This window comes from Leptopilina boulardi, unplaced genomic scaffold, assembly GCF_019393585.1.
Source record: "Leptopilina boulardi isolate dan_hultmark-lab unplaced genomic scaffold, ZJU_Lbou_2.1 LbouV2_368, whole genome shotgun sequence".
Lineage (NCBI taxonomy): Eukaryota > Metazoa > Arthropoda > Insecta > Hymenoptera > Figitidae > Leptopilina > Leptopilina boulardi.
In genome coordinates, this window is record NW_026137938.1 from 1,022,884 (window position 1) to 1,036,048 (window position 13,165).

Here is a 13,165-nt window from a genome sequence, read left to right on the forward strand (position 1 = left end):
ATGGCCATGAACTATGTGGCTATATGTACGGCAAATAGATGTGATAAGGGATGATATAAAGGTGCTTTGACAATGGACATACAAGGAATCTATTCGGCTTTAACGTCGGCGAAAAACGTCAAACATGAGAGTGACAGAGATAGTGATATCTTTTTGTCTCTTTCATTCTTATGATTTTTTTCCGCCGACACTTTTACATCATGTAACGGCTTTATACATAAAATATCGTGAAAATCATGTATTATTTCAATTATATAATTTCAATTCATGGAATTTATATATGAATTTATTTTGCAATTCTATCAATTATATTAATAAATTATTATACCAATTAATCTTTTTTTAACGATAAAGCATGCGCGCGCATTCAATTTGAATCATACTGTTGTGAAATCACCCTAATTATGTCACTCAATAATTTCACATTTCGAATCTTCTAACTTTATGATAAAATTTTTGTTTTTATATACATATGAGGAAAACCATAATTAACCAAGAAAGGCTTAGTTAAATATGGAATAATTTATTTTTAATATTGTTTATTGTTGATTCAAAACAATAATGCATTGAAAACAGTAAAGAATACAATTTTTGTGATTTATATAAAGCAGCAGATTGTAAATATTCAACATGGCAAAGTATGAAAATTTTAAAATCAATTATTGTAAAATTTTATGTTTTTATAAAACAATTTCTTTTTTTATTTAGACAAAAATGTAGAATTCTGAGTAGTTTAATAATTTATAAAGTATTTTTATTTTAAAATAATTATGTGCATGCAATGAATTTAAAAAAAAAAGATGTAAATTTTTAATTACACAATTTTTTTTTCTGTAAAATTGTAAGATAAAATATTATTATTAAACATGTGTAGACTGGCATGTGCATAATTTTACAATATGTAAATAAATACAATAAAAAAAACAAATTTTTAGAAAAAATATAAGAATATAATTTTTTATTTCGCTTTTTACATATTTATATTTCAGTTTATATATTTTTTTGACATTATTTATTAAATATAAGAATTTTTTACGTCTTAAATCGTAATGAATTTTTTAAACAAATAATTTAATTTCGTTTTATATTTTAATTTTCTTTTGTAATTTTCTTTTTATTGTATCTTAAATTTTATTTATTTTTATTTTATTGTATTAATTTATTTTAGTAAAAATAATTAAAATTTACTTTTTAATAAAGAAAAATTCAAAAAATGTGAATTTAATTTATTATTATGAAAAAAACGAGTAATTTTTTTCATATGAAATTAAATTGAAATAAATTCTATGTACTTTTCATTTGATATTTAAATTATTTTAAATTATTAAATTTTTTTTTCTTTTCTTGATATTTCAATTTGTTAATAGAAATTTAAATTTAATAAAATAGTTTAAAATTAAATAATATTTCAATAGCATTTAATTAATTATAATTTACCTTTTATTTCATACATTTTCAAGAGTTTTAATTAATTGTTAAAAGTTTAAATTTCCAAAAGTTTGAAATGTTAAAATTTTGAATTTCCAAAAGTTCAAAAGTCCAATAAAAATATTGTAGATTTTCCGAAATTTATTTTCAATTTTATTTTACACTTTATTTAAATTTCCTTTAATTTATTATAAATTAAATTTAATTAAAAAAAGGAAGTTCTGTTTATTTTATTGTATCTATAAAATGAAGTTAATAATATAAAATTTTATTTACTTCTACAATTGAAATTAAATAACACCAATTAATTATAGCACTTTTGTCTTAATTAGTAATTTTGTAATTTTACTTTTCAATTTGATTCACATTATGATTATTCGTTTAAATTAAAATAAAAATGTAATTAAATTATTATTTAATAATTCATATTATCTTTAAAAAAATTATTAAATTATTTTACTTAAATTACGTTTCTTCAAATTGTTTTTTAATTTAATTTTTTATTTTTATATTCTCGTGTGAATTTTATTTAAACAAAAATTTATAAGTTTATGTTAATTTTATCTAATCTTTTTACAATTAGTTAATAATTTTTTTTTCTTATTCTTTTTTTCTTATGTCAAATTTGGAGATTTGTAGATTATTTATTTATTAAAATATTAAAATTAATAAAATTCAATTATGTCGTTTTTAAGTGAAATAAAAAAAAATTTAACAGTAATAATTTATATAATAAATTAAACAAAATATATTTATTTATGGTATTTAAAATTGTAATTTTTAGTATTTTAATAATATTTAATTTAATATTATTAATTGTATTATTATTAAAATTTTCGTATTTTTTTCCAATTAGGGAAATGATGATAGTATTTGTTTATAATACAGCAAAATGTAAAAATGAGGACGATGATCCCGCTGAATCTGTTATGTATTTTCATCCATCATGGGTTTCACCGTCACAAAAATTACTTTTGGCAGGTCAATTAATGGGTGTTAATCAATTTTTAATGTCATCATTTTCTTCACCATCTCTAATTTCACTGCGAGGTGGAAAATTTGTTTTAAAAAAATTAGGCCAATACGTTCTCGTAAGTTTTTACATAGAATCGATTAAGAAATTAATTTTTATTGTCTATTAATAATAAAATAGAAAATTAACTTTATTTTTAATATTTAAATTAATAAATTTTTTTTATATAATTTATAATAATTTTTTGTTTTCTATTTTAGGCAGTAGGTACAGATAGAAATATACAAGATTGGATTTTACAAAGGCGAGCAAGCACTTTGGAATCATTATTAAAATTTTTTCACTGCGACATTGAAACAATATCAACTTCACTTAATAATGACAAAAATAAATTTACCGAAAAATTATATCAAATGTTTGAAACATATTTGCCTATATTACAATATAGTTCAAGTTTATTTTCCAGTAATCCATCTTTAAAATTACCAAGGGTTCGTAATCTTAACATTGTTATAATTTTTAATTTTCCAATTAAAAGAAATGTAAATATTTTTCTTTTTCTACAGAGTGCAAGTCATGTTTTTTTAGAAGCAATTCAAATTTTACAAAATTGTCAAGAAATAAATGGTATTATGGGTGGAGCTCTTTTTTACAATAATAAGTGAGTTTTTTTTTAAATTTACATACAGTGAAACAATATAATTTTTAAACGTTCATAAATTATTATTTTCTCCCATTATTGAGGAGATTATCTTCTAATATTAAAATGAATTATTTTTTAATTTATCGGTCTCCTTTAAATAAAACGTAATTTTTAATTAAAAATCTTTCAATGAAAATTTTAAGTAGCTGCAAAATTTTAATTATACAAGGGTAGTATAATAAAAGAAATTTTTTAAATAAAAGTTATTAATGTTTATAATTTTTATTTAAATTTCAGAGTCGTAGCATCTCAGTTAAGTGCGGAAATTACTAAACAGTTGGTCATAACGGATCCTTATCGAATTAAGGTAATTATTATACTTCAATGTTAATTTTAATATTATTAATTTTTCTAAAGTTATTTTTTGGTAAATTAATTATTTCAATAACTTTTATTAATTTTTTTTCAGTAATTATATTATTTGAAACAGTTTTTAATTTAAAATTCACTAAAATTCAATTATTATTTAAAATTTTGTTAATAATTTTCAATAATTCAAATTTACAATAATTTCAATTATTTTCAATTTATTTGTTGAATTATATTTCTAAAAACTAATCTAGCTTTTCAATTGTTCAGCTATTCAAAACATTTCTTAATTAAAATTTTTCTAATATTCCATTACTATTTGAAGTATTTCCCGAACTTCTGAATTCAAATAATTTTTATAAATTAGACATAAATTTTCTTTAAAAAAAAGTAACTAAAAAAATGTTTTCAAAAATTTTTTCTATTCAATTGAAATCTTGAAAATTTGTCTGAATTCAGTTTTAAATTTTATTCTTAATAAAAATGTTTGAAAATATTTCTATGAAACATTTTTATTAAGAAATAAATATAATTTATTTAATTTCTGATAATAAAATATTTGTTAACTAATTGAATTTATTAAAAATAAAAAAATCAACTTTTTTTCCATGTAAATTGACTAAAACGACTTTTATTTGATAGATTTTGAAGTAAAATGCTTTATAAAATTTGATAAATTTTTGAAATTTTTTCCCCTATTTTTAAATTTTCAGTCCCCTATTGCCCCTAAATTATTATTTATGATTACTATAAAGCCTTAACGCTTGAATGAGCTCTAAAATAAATTTGTTAGAATTGATTTGATTTGCAATTTTCCATTTTAATTTATGAATTTTTAAAATTTTGATTTTTCCTGAAAATTTTTCTTTTATTCTGAGAATTTCTCATTTTTTTGATTTAATTTCCTAAAATTCTCTACTTTTTCTTAAATTTCTTCGACAATTTGTTTTCTTAAATTTGTTTAATTTCCTTTTATAAATAAAAATCGTTTTTTAAACCATAGTTTCTCCCAGTCTTTTTTTTTAGAATTTTTCTTTAATTATTTAGAAAATTTTAATACCAATTAGTCCAAAATTTACAATTTTTCTTGTAAATTCTTTCCTTTTTTTGGAGATTTCTAAAATTTTTGATTTTTATTTCAAATTTTCTCTTTAACACTCCATTTTCTTAAATTTTCTATTTTCTTTCAAGTTCTGTAAAATTTTCACGAGATTAATTCTTTTTAAATTTTTTCCTAAAATTTCTTTTTTTTCTTGATTTTTCCTCGTAAACTCTTCGGTATTTAAAAAAATTTTTTTTTACTTTTTTTAAATTGAATAATAAATAGTAAATAAATACTTGAATAATAAAGAAATGAAAAATGTATATTTATAATTATTATTGTTAGGTATTATTTATGTTAATTTTATTTAATCTTTTTATATTTATATGTAATTAAATATTTTATTATCAACATTTATTGAATAATTCTTTCAAATGTAAAATTTTATTATTTATTGTGAAAATTTAAAAACTAATTTAATGTTTTAATAATTTAAAGTCAATATAAAACTAAAAAAATACTATAAAAAACGAAATGTTTTGAATATTATTTTGTTCTTGTAAATGCAAAAATATTTTTTTGCACGTTTACATTTTGCTACTTTTTATTTACTAACTAAGGAATGCGAAGCGATATTAATTAAATAATAATTATTATTAGCTATTTATTAATTAATTAATTTCTCTATAGGCTCCAGCTGAGAGAATATCTACCATGTATCATTTACCTGTTGGAGTACAACTTTTGTACGTTTACATTGAGCAAAGTCAAATTAGAAAAATGATTCATAATGCAAATCTCGAGAGAAGTTACAGTTCTCATTTGGCAGCTTCTATTAAAAAAGTACTGCATAATAAGAAGGTAATATATTTATTAAAATAACAAATTTTCTTTGAATTCTTCAAATTATATAAATAAATAAATTATTTTAAATTAAAAATGACTTTTAGAATTTCAAGAATAATTCCAAAGATCAACCGCTTGTTTTAAAACGAGATATTTCACGTATTTTCACTGTACCAGAAGAGGGTGAACTTGATTCAATAAATGATAATTCTTTCTTTAAATTTCAATCTGAAACTTCTCCAGTTAACCAAAAAGAAGAAAGTATAAAGCAACAGCAACAAATTCCCATAACGCCAAGCGTTTGTTGTACACCACTTAAAGATGTTCAACGTGTTTTACATGGAACTGCTGTTTCAATATGTAGCACCACAGACGAACCAGAAATGTGGACGGAAATTGTCAATAAATCCGATGAACGAAAAAAAGACTGCAATGACATTCCCGATATTGTGAAGGAAGCCCTTTTATGTAAAAAATTAAATAAATTAAAAAATGCCCCATCAAGTGATAGATTTATTAAATTTGACGATAGTAATAATAAAAAATGTTTAAGTTTAACTGACATTAAACATGATACAAATCAAGATTTATGGGAATCAGATGATTACAAATCGCGAAGAAAAACAAATAAACGATATTACAATACAATAACTGATCCTAATTTTCCGGTATTTAGATCCGATGGCGTACAAGTGACACATTCATTGTACAGTCAATACATTGCTTCTCATTATCAAGAATTGAATCAAGATACAGAGACATCGAAATCTTCGAAAAGAAAATTAAATTCATCTGATAGTGAAAAATTAAAAAATGATTCTATTCTCAAACAAAAATCAAAAATTCCCTCTAATTTAAAATTACAAAATATTAGTAAACAGGAAGTACATCGTAGTGCATTAAGTCTTCCATTAAAACCACTTAATGTACTTGAAAATGAAGAAAAATCTAAATCAACTGTATTTGAAAAACAACGTAAACTCGATGGTCTACAATTAACGCCTTTAATGTCAAAATTAAGTCTTATTATTGATGAAAAAAAAGGGGGATTTGAAACAACACCAAGTGAATTTCGTGATTTTTCTAATTATTCATCATTAACAAATAATATAATTAAAAATAAATTTGATTCATTGACAAATGAACATGAAAATGATGAAATTGATTTTAAGGCAAAAATTAAAAATTCTGTGGAAAAAACTGAATTATTTTTGTGTGGACATCAAAATATGGTTTTAATGTTGTTATTAGAAAATGGAATGTGCTCGGATCCGGAACTTATACATTCTCTTGTGAGTATTTATATCTATTTTATTTTTTATTACTTTCATTTATAATCGCACAAAAAAAAAATATTTTTGCCCCTTTCGATAATAATGTAAAAACACTGAATTAAGTTAAACAGAAAAAAACAGATTTTCATATATTCTATAAATAATTGACCCAAGCTGGAATTTATTAAAACTTTTCTTCAATTTAAAAATTATTTATGTCAAATTTTAAAAAAATTTAAATAAATTGAAGCATTTATTGATTAAAATTTATTGTAATCGCTATAAATTTAAGTTTAATTTATCCAAATTTTTAACAATCCAAATTTCAATTAAGTCTAAATTTTAATTTTAATTAAAAATTATCTAACTTTCAATAAATTCTAATCTTTATTTATCAAAACAAATTTATTAATTATATTTCAATCAAATGCAAATTCAATTAATTAAAACTTAAATGTATAACAATATTTCAATCTATCTAAAGATTAATCAATTTTAATTTCAAATTTTTCGAATTTTAATTCCTTTATTTTTAAAATTATCCAAATTTCAATTTATCGAAATTTTTATTGATTTATAAGTTTAAAATTATCCGAATTTCAATTTATCCATATTTGAATCTATTCAAATTTTAAATTCATAAAAATTTACGATTCATTTATAAATTATCCAACTTTTAAATTAATTCTAATTTTTGTTGACAATAGCAAACTTATTAATTAAAATTTGAATCAAATGCAAATTCAATCAGTAGAAACTTAATCAGAATTAACTTATCCAAATAATTGATTTAAATTTTAAATTATCCGAATGATTAATTTCAGCTTCAAGTTATCCGAATTTTAATTGGTTAAGGTTTAAAATTATCAATTTCATTTCATCCAAATCTAAGAATCTCTTAAAATTTGAAGCGATCCAAATTTAATTCAATCAAAAATTTTAATTTAAATTTCACGTTTCAAATTATTTGAATTGCAATTTATTCAAATTTTAATTGATTTAAGTTTCAATTCATCCAAAATTCAATTTAACTATAATTTATTGAATTTAATAAAAAAAATATATTTTGCCACGGAAATTAAAAAATTTTTTTTTGGCAAACTGGTTCATTTTAGTGGAGAACTTGCATCAATAATTTAGGAAAATTGGAAATATGCTTACAACAATGTTTAGATCCCTTGCCAATAACTGAAAATAAAGAATTATACAGTGTTCTCTCAGTTAATTCCGAATGGGATACAACCTATCGTTCCGGATTGTGGGGTGTTACTGAACTCGATATATTGGCAACACTTCACAATAGATTTTCAAATAAAAATAATCTCACGGACATAATAATAAGGTAAAGATTTTAATAACAAATAATTTAAATAGTACAAGGGCAAAATTAAAATAAATACTGTAGCGTAAAACAACTACTTAAAAATTTTTTTAAGTAATTATCAAAAATTTATTCTACACCTTACTTCATTAAAAAAAAAAAATTTCTTTTTACGCTACACTATTTTATTTCATTTTTAAACGTACAATAAATGTGACGCGCTTTAAATAAAGATAAGAAAAAATTATTGGTTATGTTTATGATTGTTTTTGTGTAAAAATAAACAAAAAGGATAAATTCTTTAAAATATTCAAGAAAAATTGATTTTGATTTTATACTACTATGTAAAATCAAAATTAACTGAAAAGAAACTTTTAATCAAGGTAAAACAATCATAAACATAACCTATTATATTTTAGGTCCTTTTCTTCAGAGTGCGTAACAAATATAATACTATTCAAAAAGCCATAATTAAAATAAGAAGAAAAATAATATTATTAATTTAAGTGTGACTAGCTGTGAACAAAAGACAGCAAAAAATTATAGGTTATGTTTATGATTGTTTTGAAGTGAAAACAAAAAAAATATAAACTAAAATATTGAATAAAACTTGATTTTTATTTTATATTACTAATGTAAAATTAAAATTAACTGAAAAGAAACTTTTAGTCAAGGTTAAACAATCATAAACATAACCTATAATTTTTTTGCTTTTTATGTCCCTTTCTTTAGAGCGTTTAACAAATAATATTATTCAAAAAGCCATAATAAAAATAAAAATAAAGAAAAAATATTATTATTTTAAATGTGAAGACCTCTGAACAAAGGACATCAAAAAATTATAGGTTATGTTTATGATTGTTTTACAATAAAAACAAACAAAGAAGTTAAATTCTTCAAAATATTCAAGAAAAATTTATTTTGATTTTGCACTACTATGTAAAATCAAAATTAACTGAAAAGAAACTTTTAATCAAGATAAAACAATCATAAACATAACCTTTAATAGTTTAGATCCCTTTTCTTCAGAGCGCATTACAAATAATATATTAATTATATATTATCCATTAATAGAAGCGACGATGCAGTCGTTTATGGAAATCAATGTGGAAATGTTGAAGTTTTTTATCAACAAACATTGTCATCTGGTACTTATGGAGGACTTCCAACTCCTGCTGATTTAATGGGAATAGTACCGCTTAAAGCAAAACGAAGAATTGAAAGAGATCATGATATTATATTGTTGTAAAAAAAAAAAGAACAGACAATCTGTTCTCTTGTTATTCTATTTCAATAAGAGACAATTTCTTTATAACAAAAATAATATTGAATCCCATCAAATTTTTCTGCAGATAAATCAGAAATTTATAAAATTGAAAAATCCTATTTACATTTTTATACAGTACAATTTTTATAAAAAAAAACAAACAACAACGCAAAACTCATTTTCCAAAATAGAAGTAAAACAAAAGCTATAAAGAAAAAAAAGAAGATTTATGTAATTTTAAATTAATTTATTGTAATTATGTGAATGTTTATTGTTAATTATTATTAATGTGAATTTTATGTTAATTATTAAATTATTGCTTATAAATTATTTAATGTAATTTTTGTATAATTAGTGTTATAATTATACAGCTGAAATTAAAAATATATTCATTAATGATTATTTTATTTTGTAATTATTGAATTATCTATTTTATTTCGTAATTATTAAATTATTTTATATATTTTTAAATGGTAATTTTATATTGATTAATGAATGACGTGCTTTGAGCAAAGGAACTCTAAATAAAAACCATTCAAATTTAAGTTTTCATTACATCCAAAATAAAGTGATTTTGATTTTACGTAATTAAAACACGGAACTTTTAATTAAGTAAAACTATCATGAACATAACCTATAATTTTATCTTTTAATCAAAATAAAACAATCATAAACATAACCTATAATTTTTTGCTTTTTAGGTTCCTTTCTTCTAAGAAACTATATTAATTAAAATAAGGGACTTTTAAGTAAATCTATCATAAACATAACCTACAATTTAATCTTTTAATCAAGGGAAAACTATCATAAACATAACCTATAATTTTTTGCTTCTTAGGTTCCTTTTTCCTGAGAAACTATTAATTAAATTTAATTATTAAAAATTATTAATAATAATAATAATAATTTTAATAAATCCCTTATTAAAATAAAGGACTTTTAATCAAGATAAAACAATCATAAACATAACCTATAATTTTTTGTTTCTTAGGTTCCTTTTTCCTGAGAAACTATTAATTAAATTTAATTATTAAAAATTATTAATAATAATAATAATTTTAATAAATCCCTGATTAAAATAAAGGACTTTTAATCAAGGGAAAACTATCATAAACATAACCTATAATTTTTTGCTTAAATTCTTTTCTTCAGAGCGCATCATTTTATTTTATTGAAAGACTGTGGATTTATTCAGTGTAAAAGGAAAACAAGAGCTGAAAAACCGAACAAAATATTGGAATAACTTTCTTTAATATTGGATTTAAAAGCGACACGTTCGTACTTTAAAAGAGAAAAAAATAATTAATTTGTCGATAATACATTATAATAAATATTTACACATGCGTTTTTATACGATTCACACATGTTTTTGAAGTCATTCATTTTTCGGAATTCGATATTGAAGTCATTGATCAAATTTTTCAGAATAGAAATTTTCATTCATTTTAAAATTTTCTCTACGAGAAAAGTTAAATATCTATTATGCATTTGGAATATTCTTATATGTAATGTAAATTTGATTGTGTTATTATAGTAAAAAAAATTTATCCAGCTACATGAACTTTTTTTTTAATAATACTTTTCACTTAGTGTGCAAATAATTCCAATCTCGGTAAATATAAAAATAAATTAAGAAAATAAAATCAAAAATATTATGTAAATTATGATTAATAATTTTTTTTAATTTTTCAACTGAAAAAAACATTGTTTTATATTTATATGGGTAATTTAATCTGTTGAATAAAAATTTTGAATAACAAAAATTTTAAGACAATAATATCACTTTTTTTTATTTTAAAAAATGATAAAAACATAAAATACGAAATTTAAAAAATGAGTTCTCCATTCAAATCTTTTTCTTTCGTAACTCTTTCAGAGAAAGTAGAATTATTTTTTTTATGAATACTGATTATTTATATAATCATAAAGCTTTAAAAAAAACAATGGCTTTTGTTCATACAATCGGTATATCTGCAAAAGTTACAAAAATTTAACGGGTTGAAAATTTCCGTAAATCCTATTCAACAGAAATAAATTGAAAAATTTTTTTTTTAATATGTAATAAAGTAATTGAAATCAACTTCAAATAATGAATAAAATATTAGAAAATGTCTTCGACTATTTAAACAAATTATTAAATTTATCTTCAATCAAATTATTAAAAATATTTTTTTAATTCAATAAAATAATAGAAATATAAAGTTTTTAATTACCAATTAATAATTAAAATTATTTCATACGTTTTTTTAAAAATATTTCATCGTGAGTTTCAAAATTAATCAATTACAATTTTTTTTTTAATAATTTTTAATTTTATTAATTTTGAAATCAACATTGAAAGTTCACTTAATAAATTATTTTCAGTCATCGGTTACATGACTTTCTGTTAAATGAAAATTTCATTAAAATTTCGAAGGGAAATTTTTTACATTGAAAAAATTAGTTTATGTTTATTCAAAGCTTTTCAAAAATTTCTTTAAAAACATAATCTCAAATTCCCGACTATGTATTTGTGACACTATCTAAAGGGACCCTAAGAAGCAAAAAATTGTAGGTTATGTTTATGATAGTTTTATCTTGATTCTGTTTTAATTATGTAAAATCGAAATCACTTTTTATTTTCGACTCAATGGTTTGTATTGAGTTTTTTTTTTTTATTTGAAAACACCTCGTTATGTGTTTTCGTTCCAAACGATCATAAACATAACCTATAATTTTTACTTAGGGTTCTTCAAATCGCGTCACTAGAATAATAAAATAATTTTTCTCCTATTTTATATTGTAATCCAAAGAAATGATTTCTCATCAATTTTGTTTTACCGTTTTATTTTTGTTTAAAAAATTTAAGATAATTTTCGGAGTTAGGAATTTGAGGTTGTGTTTCTAAATAGCATAAACTATTTTTCTCCCTGTAGTATATTTATATCGAATGTTAATAAAAAAAAAAAAATTTTTTCTAGAGGAAAATTAATTCTAATCTCTGAAAGAGTTAAATTAACAAACTTTTTGAATTATCATTATTTACAAAATAATTCTACTTATCTGTTCGCATCGCAAATTTAACAGTATTCAACAATATATAAATATTTTTATATACGTAATTAAAGAGCGCAATTAATTTAATATCGTTAATTCACCTCATAAGTCAAATATATAAATGTTGCGTAACTTTTAGGAACCAAATAGAAAATACGCATTTTTATGATTTATATAAAATCTGCAAAAAAAATTGATTTATTTTTAAGTGATTTTTTAAAAAAATTTAATTCCTGGCAAGTTTTGATAGAAGTTAAAAATTAATTTTTTTAAAAAATGCATATTTTCGGTTCTGCTGTGAAAAATTACACCTCGTTAAATATATTCAACTTAGAATGAACAATATGGTGACGTTCTCTATATAAAGAAAGGGATCTAAGAAGCAAAAAATTATAGGTTATGTTTATGATAGTTTGAAGAGTGGAAAATAGAAGATTTCAGTCATTCATTAAATCTAAAAATTTATTTTTATTTTACACAATTAAATGTAAGGAACTTTTAATCAGGGTAAAACGATCATAAACATAACTTATAATTTAATCATATTAATCAGGGTAAAACGATCATAAACATAACCTATAATTTAATCATATTAATCAGGGTAAAACGATTATAAACATAACCTATAATTTAATCTATCAATCAGAGTAAAATGAGAATTTTTGGTACTTTTTGAAAAAATTATTATTTTCCATTGAAATTAAGTTTAAAGAATAGGAAAAATTAAATTTTAAGAACTTTTGGTAATTTTTGATAATTTGCTTTAACGAAAAAACTCTAATGAAGAAGAAGAGTAAAACGATCATAAACATAACCTATAATTTTTTGCTTCCCTTTCTTTAGAGCGTCACGTATATATAAATATAACATAGTATAAAAAAGTTTAGTCATCAGAATAAAAGATAGGATTGATGGAAGTGCCATAAGATATTCAGAGAGGATCTGGTATGCAAATATATATACACG

The 13,165-nt window shown here is 20.7% G+C and overlaps 1 protein-coding gene across 1 annotated transcript; it reads left to right on the forward strand.

Annotated features, from left to right (window-relative positions):
• The first annotated feature begins 444 nt into the window (after positions 1-444).
• LOC127287256 (uncharacterized) lies at positions 445-9,460 on the forward strand. Its single transcript, XM_051314089.1, has 9 exons — positions 445-638; positions 2,285-2,519; positions 2,662-2,892; positions 2,968-3,062; positions 3,342-3,411; positions 5,146-5,316; positions 5,406-6,593; positions 7,691-7,917; positions 8,971-9,460. Exons 1-9 carry the CDS (start codon positions 631-633, stop codon positions 9,143-9,145), a joined length of 2,400 nt encoding a protein of 799 aa, XP_051170046.1. The 5' UTR covers positions 445-630; the 3' UTR covers positions 9,146-9,460.
• The last annotated feature ends 3,705 nt before the right edge of the window (positions 9,461-13,165 follow it).